At 45.7% G+C, this 15313-nt stretch overlaps 1 protein-coding gene across 1 annotated transcript in view; it reads left to right on the top strand.

Moving 5' to 3' along the window:
* LOC309550245 (uncharacterized protein) overlaps positions 1–15313 on the top strand; it is a gene marked incomplete at its 3' end in the record, with an annotated part of 2091994 nt that overhangs the window by 771081 nt on the left and 1305600 nt on the right. The window contains 1 exon segment of the mRNA XM_082250656.1: positions 13634–14503. Coding sequence (XP_082106782.1) covers positions 13634–14503 — 870 coding nt within the window.

The raw sequence follows: 15313 nt of genomic DNA, 5'->3' as shown, positions 1-15313 counted from the left end.
CTCAGATTTCAAAGATTGTGCAGTAGGGAAACGTATTTTTGGTCTATGGTCAACTTGGCTCATTGGCTCCTAGGGGGTTGAATGAGAGTTTGGACATCACAGCTGTCATAAGTTGAGTGCAGGGTAGTTGGCCCTATGGTCTTTGTTAGGGAGTTTTATAGAGTCATGTGCTAAATAGATATATAATAGGGGGGAGCTAAGTGTAGGATGGGTAGGAGTGACAAATAGGGTGAGGGTTTGGGGTCATCACTATAGGTAGGAAGATCCACCCAACAAGATAGGGCATTGGATATGAAGCTTAGGCTATGAGGACATTGGGTGTACATGGTGTACCATTTTTCCATTTTACCATTGCACTATTTTAGCTGCTGAACACGCTATTGTTAGCAGTTCTAGTGAAAAAAAGTGCATAGCAGATTCATATTTTACATATTTTATGTTTTTTAAAAAAAGATGCTTTTTAAAAGATGTTTTTTTATCATATATTTTGTATATATAGGCACTTTACTTACATTATTGATTGTATCACTGTACATGTTTTAAGTGATGTTTACAGCATTGAATAGCATCAGGTTCCTACATCTTATATTAGACTGGAGTTTTAGGACTCCAGTTGGTCCACTAGGGAGTCGGGGTGTGATTGTCCAGTACGCAACAACATCCATCTAGGAGAACATTCATATGTCCACTTTCCTTCTTCACACTCACATAATGAGTAAAATTGTATATATGGAATTATATATATAAAATAGAATTATATATATATATATAATATACAGAGAAGAAATCCAGGGCATTCGCCTACACAGGGTCCTGTTTTCAAATTTCTGTTGCCATTATGGTATTCCGGATGGCGATGCCTTGGGGGACGCAGTAGATCATGGTGATTAACGTTTTATATTATAAGTCCCATTGTGATTATATGGGGAGTGCAGTGCCTTCCTCCAACAGCCAGGGGGCAGCAAATCTAACTAGGGACCCAGCGGAGATTGCGTACATGTCCCCATAGTTACAGACGGAGGCGGGCTCTATACAGAGCTTCCGCCCCGTCTTACAGGAAGTGATGCGGGACAGGTCCTGGAGCGCAAGGCTGACAGCGTGCGTTCCAGGAAAAGGAAGTCGCGGTCTTCTCTGGGGTGAATGTACATCGTACAGCAGGAACAGACTTCATGGAGCACATTCTGGCATGTGGGGGTGGGTGGGAGGATGGGCGGCCAGTCACTGAGGCACGGACGGGATGTTCAGTACAAGTGGACAAGAGCTGCCATATAGGAGATCCAAGAGGGGTAAGTCACCTACAACAGTCATGGCTCCACCTGTAAATTAGAAGAATCAGGGAAAGCATGCCCAGAATGTACATAGGATTTTATGAGATCTTTTTTTCTGCACATACACTGAGTGCCGTTCCTGGCGTACATTCCCTACTCTGTGGACCCCTTTTCTGGTTGTTGATGCAAGTTCTGAGGGCAGTTTCCATTTGAACTGTCCCATGGGACATACTACCAGTGGCCACTAAAGTTATGAGGGTTAAGGCACATAGGCATAGTAGGAGTGTTTGTTGACACTGGATGGTCCTGCCCCCTCTCTCTGGGGGGAGGGGGGGAGAAGGTGGAGGAACATGAAGCTACTCTCTATATATAATTGTATCTGCTATGGTCATGACCAGCTCTAATGAAGGGGGCTCGACTCCCAAAATGCGTTAGTGGTCGAATCTTATAGGACATGTTCCAGCACACGTGTGATGGGAATTTGTAACACAATTTTATTTCTTCATGTTTGTGAGTATGCATTTGACATTTTTTATTAAAAATGTTATACAGTACCTTGGGTAATGCACTAGGTGTTTGTGCCTCCTTTCCTTTCTTTTATGTACCCATTTTGGAGTTACCTGCCTGAGGAGAGCAGCACGCCAGTCTTCCCTACCTCTTCCCTCCCTTTTTTCTTTTTTTTTTTTTTTTTTTCTTCCCTTCTTTCCTTTTTATGGTCCTTTGTTATATTACACTAACTATCATGTAACTTATTGTAGACACGTATATATTTACTCATTCCGCATCACCTGCTGATGATTGGTCACAACCATGAAACGCGTAGAGCTGTTTTGGATGCAACGTTCCAACCATTATGTGTCTGTTATTTTCTTATGTACTGTTAATCGATTTTAACCCCAAACTTATTATATATCGTTTATGTTGCTAGATCTGAGAGTCTATTAGGACATCATTGACATCATTATGTGCAATCGTATTATGTTATGATGCAATGGCCTGACCCATATGTATTCACCAAATATTATTGTATTCATTATATTTACCGATGTTATGCATTCACTAGTAACGATATACCAATGTCATTATGTTGTGATGTAACATGTATATTTATGAATTAAAAGTGATATTGTATGTCTATACTGAATTATGAATTTTATGTACATATATGTTATCAGCTCATTGATTTATTGATTTATTTATTGATATAGTCTCCTTGATTGCAGCCATGTGTTTCTTATAAAGTCCCAAATTCCCCTTGTTTTTAGTTATTTTCTATAGTTGTTGCACCGATACTGTGAGGATCGTAGTCGGCCATGCCGAGAAGGGCAATGGGGCTAGCCTTGGAGACAGTATGGAAGATGTGAATTGCACGTGTATGGCGAGCAAGAGAAGTATCGACCTTGCGACCGACAGCAGGATATTGCTCTTGCCAAGCAAGGAGGGACAGCTGGCTTCAGTGAAGGAAGGCGCAGTTGTGGCCCTAGTGCAATTGAGAAGAGTGGATGCATGTCTAGCAAGTGACATGATCCGCTTAGCAGCTATTTCCCAGAGGCTTGCAGTGAAGAAGCAATGCAGGGAAAGAGTTACAGTTCCGCGCGGGAAAGCGCGCCACATGCAGATCCTGCCACGTAGGAGGAGTCATGGCTCAATATGGCAAAAGGGTGGAGACAGCAGGAACATCCGGCCAATCAGGAGTGACCCAGGGGACCCTATTAATACCCCCTCCTTCGGGTGCAGGAGACACGTGTAGGAGATAGGAGAGAGAAGCATGTTGTTTGTGAGAGGAGCGAAGAGTGTTCCCGATATCACTGCCACCATGGGGGAAGATCCTGCCAAGCAGAGCCGGGAGCAGATCGACCAGCCCAATCCCCCCTAGTCTGGGATACTGGTATCTGGATAGTGCCGGACGGCGGACTCACGCTGTGCACAGGAGGCGGCCGGGAGTTCCTAGGAGTGGTATGTCCTCAGTGTGCCACTGTTACTTTGAGGGTGCAAGCGTGGGTTCAATGTGGCCAATGTGGGGATCTGCTGCTCTGGGCAGAAAAGAGTGAGGGCCGTCTCAAGAAGCTCACCGTTATGTGGGAGACAGGCCTTACTCAGGAGGGGCCCGGGAATGAGTCAAAGTTCCTCCGTGGAGCCAGGAGGGGCAGGTTCAGATTAATGATGCAGCTGGAGGCCCTGCCAGCAGTCGGTGTGCCTATAATTTGCAGGAAGGGGGCTCAGTCGCAGAGCTCCGTGGGGAGGGGATCTGTGTCCACACAAACTATGGGAGAATGGCCTGGGGATGCAACTACCTCGGTGGCCATAACTGGATCCGGCCCCATCAGCATCCAAAAGCCTGATAAACCTGCAGCAATTCAAGTGTCGCCCTCTAACACAAGTAGTGAGGGAGAAAGGTGTCCTGTGCGAGTTGATTCCCCATCTTTCTACATGAGATATGGGTAAATTAAAGAAGGAATGGATAAGTGGGGATTTTTTGATGAGACTGAATGGGAATGGGGGGCAGAAGCTGGGAGCAGCTCCCCAGGTCCTGAAGTGACTGTGCCACTTGATCAGGAAGCTAAGGAGGCTATAGAGAGAAGGGAACTGGCTCAGAAATTGGGGTTCTGCGAGGCCTATGTTGAAAGGGTCCCAGACCTCACCCCTCCAGGAAACATTGCTAGGGCCGGAGACCAAAATACAGCCTATATAAAACAGATGATCCAAAGGGTATGTACCCCATTTTCTCCACCAGGGAGAGGCAACTGGAGGACTGTCCCCCGTTTGTCCAGGATGCAACGGTGGATGCAAAAGAAAGTTGCGCTTGAGTATGGATATGACTACCCCTACGCACCAAGGGAAGTGATGATAATGGTGGAAAAGTTTAGGGACTTCTGGTGTGATGAGCTAATCTGGGACTTCCTGTTTGTCCCAAAACCCTACAGGGAATCTCCAGAGGAAGGGCTTAAGGAGAAATTTCATAAGGTAAAGGTTCAATGGAACTATGGGCGCTCCATTGATATAGATTGGGTAGAGGTCCACCGCCCGATGGATCAAGGCACGCTTGGTCCATCAGAGTCAAGAATGAGCAAGGAGAGTATGTTCAGGTCCCTCACCCTGACTATTTGAGGGCTGCAAATATTCTGCAAAAAAAAAAAGAGGGAACTGTCAAAGGAAAAAAAACTGTTGGCCGGCTGGCTATCAAAACTGACCAAGGAAACTTCAAAAGTAATGCTGAGTTGCAAGGTGCAAGTGTTTAAATTGATGCAGACCCCTTGGGCCATCGGGCCAGGGTCTTTTGGGAAATTGTTTTCTGTGCTAGATCTCTTGAGCCACCGGGCCAGGATCTTGTGGATCACAAATAGCTGTGTGGGACGTCATCCACAGCTCTGACAGATGAAGATGTTGTTGCTACAAAGTTCAAGTGTGTCCAGGAACTTTGGTGGGGGGTGCCTTACAGGACCCCTGTGTTACTTCCCTGACTCAGCAGGACTGCAGGTCATGAAAGACTGTGACTTGCCCTGTTCCTTTAAGAAGTGCTTGGAAAACTCAGCTAGAGGGCGCTGTGTTTCATTTCAACATAAGGATTCTGCATGGACAGCTAGTGTTAGGGGACAGCCTCTACAGTCAAAGAGAGGACCCCGGCGAGTCAAGACACTGGTTAGCAGAGGTAGTCAGGGAGGGAGTGGAAAGGTCGCCCTTGCAGTCGAAAGGAGGGTTTTTCCACTCAACTGTTAAGATAGTTAGGCTTGCATTTTCCTATGTGTATGCAGTTGACTAACTTTTGCTTCCTTTTTCTCTCTATAGGTGGGACAATCTTAGAGATAGTCAGTCAGGAAATTTGCATTGTATCTTTCTTCATTGTTCTCTACTAAACGAGTTTGTTTGGTGGGGGTGCATCAGTTTTCATGCACCCTAAGCTGTTTGTAAAATTTATACAGCAGACTGTAAAGATCTATTTTTTCACCATAATTTATTTGTAAATGTGTTTTTTACTTTTCCCCCTTTCCAGGTTTGTGGGATACTCCTGATTTTTGGCAGAGTTTTTGACAGGAGGCTGTGGGGTGGATGTAGCACCCTACAGGCTGGTGCTAGGTAAATCCATGGTAGGTCTTGTCTGCCTAACAGCAGGGCCATGATTTATTTTTGGATAGGATGTCATGGCTTCCAGGTGCGTCTGCTGAGAGGGGAGTCTCCCCACTGGCTCTGTAAGAGGCTTCTCATAGGGCAGTGGAGGAAACCCAATCAGGGACTCATTCAGACTTGTATCTACCTCAGAAGGCAGATTCTGCTGTAGAAGATTCTGGGAGTGGGTGTAAGTTTGAGGGGAGTGCATGACTCAGTGTCTTTGATGGGAAGTAGAGTCCCAGGAGGAAGAGTACGGCTGTCTCTCCTCCTGTCTGAGGAAGTGGATGTCTTGGGGTGCTGCCTGAGAATCCAGAGAGTGCTGAGTTGAGCTAAAGGAGGGATCCAGTGTGCCGAGAATCAGCGGAGAGAGAGAGGGGTCCAGTCCCAGGAAAGCCTACAAAGGTCGTGAGTACTGTGGATTGCCCCTGGGGGTCTGCCTACTGTCAGAGGGGACCACTCCGGAGAAGTTTCTGGGATCCGAGAGTCAGCTAGCTGGAAAGGGGGTGCCTGGTCGGAGAACCCTGAAGTGTTAGAGGGGGTACCTAGGTTGAGGACCCTGAAGTGTTAAAGGGGGCGCCTGCAGTTTTGGCCTTGAAGAGTCAGTGTATAGTGTGGAGTGTACAGGTTGAGAGTTGCAGCAGCACAGGAATTTACAAATAGCTACCTCCAAGCTAGCATAAGGTTGGAGGGAGCTGTTCAGTGACTTTTGAGCAAAGCAGTGTCAGGAGTCAAGTATTCTACAGTCCTGGATCTTCTGAATTAAAGTCGAGGTTCCAGCACAGTTCTCAGTGTTACAGTATCTTCAAGCGTCAGGAAGCGTTGGCTGGCGCCAAGACAGCGCTAACAGGCATTTTTCTACAAAGTTCCAAAATTGTACCTAGTTGAGCCAGAGGAGTATCCCACTCATTCCCTTCTCCCATCCCCTAAATACAATAAAACAAACTGATTCAGATTCGGACCAGAACAGTCCTCAGATATATCTACTGCCTTCCCAATTGGTGAGATTAATGTGCGCACATCGGATAAACCAAACTCTGACACTCAGTTCAGCCATTAGTTCATTCTAATTTATTAGTTCCTCTTTTGTTCTTATAAAGACTGAGGAAAGTCATAAACAGGAAATAGTCATATATAATACGTATAAGGTGTTGATTGGATGATTGGAGTATCTATGTGTCTATGTCTTTCTTCCAGGACATGACGAGGTCTTATTTTGGGTGTTGTCTCCATGTTCAATCGCCATCTTGCTTCTCCGAAAGGAGGGGTGATCTAATTGCATTTTGAGTAAGGTAGTGAATCTCAGCAGTAACATATATACATATATACATGAGGTATGCACCATAAGGTGAAATAGGCATTTCACTAATATAACCAGTATTACATCCATTGCAGTTTCCCCCCTTGAAATGTCTATTTCAATCTGTCCCTATTACTACTAGAGCACCTATTCACCTGGCCCATACTCCACCGGAACTTTTTTGGAGGCCGTATATAGAGAAGAGCGGTAACTAGCTCACTACCCCCCTCGATACAGCTTGGAGAGGGCAGTCAGGTGCTATCTATCCCTATAACCCTATTGAACTGTGAAATAATGAATAGGGGTGACTATAGAGGGATGAAGGGTTTGTCCTCTTCCATCATAAGGCGGTCTTCTTCTTATTATTATTAGTACTGTTACACCTACCTGGGCGAGCACCTTCTGCCACCCACTCATCCAGCTACAATACTGAGATCAAGGGTCTGTAATACCCGAGTTCTTCTTCAACTTAAGAGACTCAAACCACCTGATCCCTGGCTTTGAATTCATCTTGGACCCCCCTTGGGACCCCTATTCATGTACACATGAGGGTCAAAGCTTCCGGAGGGAGCTGTTTGCTTCCTCCTGCGGTTGGGTGCTAGGTCAGTGTATTTATCAGGAGCATTATACTACAAAAATCAAAAAGTTAATGGAACTACTTGTGTGCTGGATGAATTGTAGCAAAATGTAGTGATACTATTTGTCCTAGTGGTGGCCGCCTGTTGCGTACCTGGTTTGGTGATAATCACCGCTGAGCTTTTATCAGACTTTTAAAGAAAAGGATATATAGCACAATTATTTTGCTGCCGGCAGAATCTTGTCTTCTGTGGGTTCCCGGGTCTGTTTCTGGGTCTGGAATGGAGGAAAATACTCGAACGGATATTAGTTATTGCTTTAGACAAACGTGTAACATAACTAGTTGACACATCAGATTGTAACTGCAACTGCTGTGGGAAGTAACAGCTGAGTCTTGGGGCTGAACCAAACAAAATTTCATAAGGAGACAGGGCATGTTTCCCCCGGGGGATGTGTCTGACACTGAACAGGGCACTGGGCAAACTGTCTGGTCAACTCATCCCTGTTTCCTGGGACATTTTTAACATCCTAGACTTTATTGTACCATTCATCCTTTCTACCTTCCTACTACTTCGAGGGTGGTATGGGGTGTGTAGAGCAAACTGAACTCCCAGTGCTGCCCAAATCTCTTTTGTAAGGATTGCTGTGAAAGCTGGGCCCTGATCGCTCTCTACCACCTCTGGGACCCCAAGTCTACATAATATCTCACTGAATAATTTCTTGGCTGTGGCCTTGGCTGTCATGTTTGTAACGTTGTAGGCTTTTGGCCAACTGGAGGACATGTCTACCACCACTAGGGCTTTTTGGCATCTGTATATGATCAATTTGTATCCTCTGGAATGGATACAGGGGTTTCGCCAAATGTTTCTGCGGTGTCTCTTCTGTCCTCACCGGATTGCATTTTTCACATACTGCACATGAGGCGCAGTCATTTCTGGTTAAGGTGGCTATTCCTGATCCTGGGGCCCAGTAATATTTTCTGATCAGTGAATTCATTAAGTTCTTAGAGAGATGTGCAGATCCATGCTCCCATTGGATGACTGCTGAATACATATATTTTGGTAAACGGGTTTTCCCTTTCATCTGTGTGAGCCGCCCCTTGCATAGAGACTAGGTATAGCCTTTCAGATGGCATCTGCACTGGGAATTCACTCTCTTCTTCGGCCACTTCGGCCATTTTTCGTTGGTTTGTTGCTGCTTGCTTAGCCGCTATATCCGCCAAGTGGTTCCCTCTGGCTTCTTGAGAATGCCATGTGTTTTAGCCTTCAAGACAGCCACTTGTTCAGGCAGGAATAGTGCATCCATTAAATCCTTGATGGATGGGCCATGTTTCAACGGTGTTCCGGCCGCTATCAGGAACCCTCTAGCCACCAGTGTGGCACTTGCCTTCTTCGTCTGCATATCTGGAGTATTTATAGGGGTCTTCTTCACCTTCTTCTTGTCCTTCTCCTTCTTGTCCTTCTCCTTATTCTCCTTCTTGTCCCCCCTCAAAAATGGCAGAAGTGTGGCCGGGTTGAGAGTGACTCGCTGGAGGGACACATTGTCCGGGATGAATAGAGCACACTTTGGGAAACAGCAATGTCAATGTCTTGCGAAGCCAGAAGAAGCGGGGGGTGTGCTGAAATGAGGTCTGAAGTTTTGTCCAGCAGCGTATGGACAGCAAAAACAGCTTAAACAGGAAGGGCCACTCCTAGCCACGGGGTCCAAGCGGCAAGAATAGTACCCAATTGGTCTGAGCCTGTTGCCATGGGCCTGAACCAGTACTCTTGTGGCATGTCCCTCTCTCTCTGAGACAAATAGCTTGAAAGGCTTCTCATAGTTCCAAAGGTGGAGGGCGGGGACCATGGACAAATTTCTTTCAGAAGTTCAAAGTTGGTGAGGGCTTTTGTTGATTGTAGGGAAGGATCGGTCTTCAGGGCATCATACTGGGGTCGCATCAGTAGGGATGCATCGGGAATGCAGGAACGGCAGTAGGAGATCAGTCCCAGCAAGGATGGAGGGATGGGATGGAAGGGTCTCTGACCCATTGGCACTGGAATGGCCTTGATTGCGGTGACTTGTTCTTGGGTAAGATGTCGTGTGCCTTCTGAGATGCAGTGACCAAGAGAGACCACTGTGCCTTTGCACCGTTGGATCTTGTGTTTTGTGGCTTTGCAGTCTTGCTTGGCCAAGTAGCAAAGGGGGGCTCTCAGAGCGAGTTGATGATGCCTCTTCTTGGGTGTCCGCACAAAGCAAGAGATCATCCACATACTGAAGGAGCACAACCTCTGGGTGGAGTTAGATCCATGTGTCTCAAATGGATGTCATTGCCTTGGCAAATCGGGATGGGGAATTTTAGGCTCCTTGAGGCATTACATTTAGAAGTACAGGGTATCAGAGCTTCATTAGACAAAGGGTCTCGACCTATGCTGAAAAAGCTACGAATTGAGCTGGCTTCAAAGGGTATTGTGGTTTACTGGGTAGAAGTGCCTCAGGTTTCAGTTGCACCTTGACAGGTGGTACTTTTAAGTGATTGATGTCTTCGGGTCCTGTGGTATTGAACCTGGAGTTGTCCCTTCATGAAGTGTCATCACGAGAGGCAGAGAACACAAAGCAGATGAGTCTTCTAAGGATAGAGGAGTATGTAGCTGCACTCCTCGTTCAGTGGTGAAAATGATTGAGGCCTGTAGTCTGGACTGCACATCAGCTCCTAGCAGATTCAAGGGGCATGTAGAAGACACCACAACTCTGGCAAGCAAGTTAGGGTATGTTCCCAGTTGGAGTGGCTCAGTAAAGGGACACATCTACAGTGGAAAGGAAAGTACTAGACCATTTCTCTGGTTTGGGGCTTGACGGGCAGTCTGATCATTGCCCTCTGCTGCAAATTCCTCAAGACACAGAAAGAACTTCACCTCTTCTCTGTGTGGGCCCCACTTCTGCAAGTGATCACACATCAGGTGATCAAAGGGCAGGTGTCATTCATTGCCGCTCCAAATTTCTGCCAGATCTCTGCATGTTGTCTCTGGGGTTATTGGGACTTCGGTTAATTTTTGCTCATTGTTGCTTAGAAACACTGTTAATATTAGTACCATTTGAGCACACTGTCATAAGGGGTGACACGGATTTGCAAATTTCCTAGCGGGAGTTGGGGCAAGAGCAAATGAAGTCCTCAGAACTGTGAGTCTCGGATTAGGGGTTAAATCAGTGGGTGCCCTTGTCATCTGCGGTTAGTCGTCCCAGTTGGATGCTTCTCCATCACTAATATATTGGACCTGTAATCCGGGGAGGATGGGAGTGTGGTAGGAACCATCCATCCTGGTTTAGAACAAGGAGAACTGAATATAGGCAGAGGAGGGTATAGGCCTTTGTTAGGCCTTCCTGGTGTACCAAGATGGCCGTCAACAGGAAGTGTACTAGGTTGGGCTTTGCACATGAGGAAGTCAGATGCTGTCCCTATGAGAAAAACAATGACATGCAGGGAAGGGCTGTAATGGGGGTATAACTTTTCTTCTGACTTGTTCCTCTCCCCCCTCTGGGCCACCCAGCTCAAAATCCAAGGTCCCTCACTCTTTTCTGTTCTTCTGCCGCTGTCCCGGTTAACGGCCGGAAGGGGCAGTTCTGGCAACTAATGGGTTGATAACCCTCTCTTTCTGCTCTCTGCTCAATCTGCTCAAGGGGTAACCCAAACCCTCATTTCACTGGGTAATGTACATTCAATCTCACAACACGCAGTTCAGGAGTGCTGGGAAGCAGCAGCTTGTGGCCCAACTGAGCCTTCACACAGCCACCTTCCTTGACTTTCACTAATCCCCAACCTCTTTGGTGTATAGCAAACAAAAGACCACACACACAATCAGAACAAGACATCACAGCTGAGCTATCCGGGCAATCAATTTGTGAACGATTTTGTAATTCCTCCTGATTGATACTGATTTCCCTCTTTTGGCAAAGTGCCAAATTTTCAAAACTCTGACCAGAGGTTCCTCTTCTTCAATGGAGGGTGCCCTTAAAATATCATTTAAATGCTACAATCAAATGAAAAGTTAATCTACTTTAAAACTTTTGGCTCAGTGCCAATAGGGTTCAATGGTCATGTTACTTGCTGTAACCCTTAATGTCCAAAAATGTATTCTATAACTGTCATACGAACAAAGATATTTATACTTGAACCCCCCCTGGCAAGTAGCCAATTCTCAGAACTTTTGCACCGAGTCTCCCTTGCGCAATAGGAACTACGGGCAAATGTTTTTGATGATGAAACAGTGTTCTTATCCACTATTACTACACTCAATATCAATAAATGGCAAAACAATTGAACTTTACAGAAATAATTGTATATGTGTGTGAATGCTGTACGTATTCCACTATACGTCACACTACACAAGAAAAAGAGGAAGTTAAAGTAAGGAGAGTGGAGGGGTTGATCGATGTGGGGGGGATTCGAAACTCTTGAAAGAGGAAGCAAGTACTACAGATCTGTCTAGCTTAAATTCAATACGTCATTTGCACGCAGCAAAAATGTTTAACAGAACACATGACATTACTGACTGATTATAAGGGGGATTGAACTGTCAGAATAAACTCTGTTTCACAGGATCCCAGCGTCAAGCGCGTTTTTCCCTCCTCCCGGGAGCCTCCTACCGTGGCCCATGCGAGAGGGGTTCCTCCCCCCGAGCATTCGTGCAAACACGCACTAATAAATTACTCCGAGGGGAGTTATCTCATCTGTGACAGAATTCCCTTCTGACCGTCTCGTCACCCCACAAACCACAAGCCAGCAAACATAACAAAAACAGGCAGCAGATATAAATTATGCAGGTTCCTTGTTAATACACTTTGGGCAAGTTATGTTACCTGTCTTGCTGACCGCAGGCAGCTGATATGGACACAAAGATAATCAACACAGAGACGGTATACAGGTAAGGTTCAAAGTATGTCTTACCGTATATTCAGAGGTGATCAGTCTCTGCCCTCGTCTGTGTTGATTCCTCTCGGTTTCCTCTCGATCAGCTACCTTTTGGTTCAGAACCCAAAGTGTCTCATCTGGGGGTGCCATTTGATTCAGATTCGGACCAGAACAGTCCTCAGATATATCTACTGCCTTCCCAATTGGTGAGATTAATGTGCGCACATCGGATAAACCAAACTCGGACACTCAGTTCAGCCATTAGTTCATTCTAATTTATTAGTTCCTCTTTTGTTCTTATAAAGACTGAGGAAAGTCATAAACAGGAAATAGTCATATATAATACGTATAAGGTGTTGATTGGATGATTGGAGTATCTATGTGTCTATGTCTTTCTTCCAGGACATGACGAGGTCTTATTTTGGGTGTTGTCTCCATGTTCAATCGCCATCTTGCTTCTCCGAAAGGAGGGGTGATCTAATTGCATTTTGAGTAAGGTAGTGAATCTCAGCAGTTACATATATACATGAGGTATGCACCATAAGGTGAAATAGTTTCACTAATATAACCAGTATTACATCCATTACAAAACCAAAGATGCCGGAATGGTCATTGTCTCAATTCTCACACCTGGGTTCACAGCTCAAATGTGCTGGGAGTGTTACCAGTAACAATGGCAGACCCATATGGATTCTCTTTTGTTTCACCAATTTTCTACCAGCTGGACATTTTATATCGGTAGATAGTGAGTAGGTGTCCGGCACATCAAGGCGTGGCCTGGCGTACGTCCAGACTAAGTCTGCCATTTACTATCATACAGCAGGTCTTGACTTGATGTGTGACTCCTGGGACACCTAGTTACCCTCTACCATTTACTAGTTACCTTGAGGGGGGAATTGTAAGATCCTCAGAGACAAAGCTGTCTGATGTGGGTGGAGTCCTGGTTTAGGGGAACCAATCTGCTGATGTATGTCTAGTAATAATCTTTGTATTTCTATTTTAGTACATGGACGGGAGATGAGGAAAACCTCAGAGGATTGTCTCACTTTGTCTCCAGACTGTAAAGTAGAAGATGAGGACATCACACAGTATAGTCCAGGAGAAAACCCGGCTACCTCAAATCTCCATCCGGCACCACACAGTGTAGATGGACCATCGTATTCCTCTTATCCTGAGGAACCTCAGACTGTGAGGGACAGTGCCAGACCATCGTATTCCTCTTATCCTGAGGAACCTCAGACTGTGAGGGACGGTGCCGGACCATTGTATTCCTCTTATCCTGAGGAACCTCAGACTGTGAGGGACGGTGCCGGATCATCGTATTCCTCTTATCCTGAGGAACCTCCGCCTGTGAGGGACAGTGCTGAACCATCGTATTCCTCTTATCCTGAGGAACCTCAGACTGTGAGGGACGGTGCCGTCCTTCCAACAGATCAGAGCTTTTCCTGTTCTGACTGCGGGAAATGCTTTTCACAGAAGTCCGATCTTTACAAACATCAGAAATCTCACACGGGGGTGAAGCAATTTTCCTGTCCTGAGTGTGGGAAATCTTTTTCACAGAAGTCCAATCTTAACAAACATCAGAGATTTCACACAGGGGAGAAGCCGTATTGCTGTCCTGAGTGTGGGAAATGTTTTTCATACTCGTCCTCTCTTTACAAACATCAGAGGTCTCACACAGGGGAGAAACCGTTTTCCTGTCTTGAGTGCGGGAAATCTTTTTCACAGAAGTCTGATCTTTACAAACATCAGAGATCTCACACAGGGGAGAAGCCGTATTCCTGTCCTGAGTGTGGGAAATGTTTTTCACGGAAGTTCTCTCTTCACACACATCAGAGATCTCACACGGGGGATAAGCCGTTTTCCTGTCCTGAGTGCGGGAGATCTTTTTCACGGAAATCCAATCTTTACACACATCAGAGAACTCACACGGGGGAGAAGCCACTTTCCTGTCCTGAGTGTGGGAAACGTTTTTCACGGAAGTCCGATCTTTACGATCATCAGAGATCTCACACGGGGGAGAAGCCGTATTCCTGTCCTGAGTGTGGGAAATGTTTTTCACGGAAGTTCTCTCTTCACACACATCAGAGATCTCACACGGGGGATAAGCCGTTTTATTGTCCTGAGTGCGGGAAATGTTTTTTAGACAGATCCCATCTTTACACACATCAGAGATCTCACACAGGGGAGAAGCCGTATTCTTGTCCTGAGTGCGGGAAATGTTTTTCAATAATGTCTAATCTTCACACACATCAGAGATCTCACACGGGGGAGAAGCCGTATTCTTGTCCTGAGTGTGGGAAATATTTTTCACAGAAGTCCAATCTTTACACACATCAGAGAACTCACACGGGGGAGAAGCCACTTTCCTGTCCTGAGTGAGGGAATTGTTCCTCACTGAAGTCCTGTCTTCCTGTACATCAGTAATCCCACACAACCCTTGAGGTGAATTAGTGCCTTGAGTGCGGGAAATGTCTTCTATATGAATGTTGGTGGACATGTGGGGAAGAAGCACACCTTGATATACACCTCAGATATACTCCATGGCTGATCTTCATCATGTAAGAAACACTTCATAAGGAGATCAGAGATGACCAGAGACATGGATGAAGTGTTGTACCATGTTGGCTTTTCATTGGCTGAGTAGATTTTGGGGTGTAGAGTGGTAAGTAGAGCCATGAAATGAAGGAATCACCTTCAGAATGTCTTGCTTGTCTGTGTGACGGTAACTGATAATGATATAGCGGGTTACAGAGCTAGAAGCTGTGAGATCCCATATATCTTTATCAGTAAACTTTACACAGACAAGACAGAAATTTTGAAGTTGATTTCCTTCATTTCAAGGCTCTACTTACCAGTGGTGACACCAAAGCGTGTCTCTCTGTCTTCAGTCCATCCTTCTTCCATCCCCCAACAGGAGGGAAGGAGAACTCGGAGATAAACTAGGTGAGAACTTCTTTCCTTTGCTCCTGTGTGGGTTTGGGTGGCTTGGCGGAGTGCGGCACGAGAGGTAACACCGCTTGTCTTTATATTTCTACATATCTTGTCTGGGTGGAGGTTATTGGTTGGAAAATATTTATATTGTTTTATTTTCTGTAAATAATTTCTGTTTTCCCTTTGAAGGGAGATATTATGTGAAGGGATTGGCTCAATAGCTACCACTTCACTTACATGTTTAGT

The sequence above is a fragment of the Pelophylax lessonae genome (assembly GCF_965119305.1).
Source record: "Pelophylax lessonae genome assembly, chromosome: 3".
Lineage (NCBI taxonomy): Eukaryota > Metazoa > Chordata > Amphibia > Anura > Ranidae > Pelophylax > Pelophylax lessonae.
The sequence above is the reverse complement of the archived record's forward strand: the minus strand, read 5'-3'. Positions and strand labels throughout refer to the sequence as shown.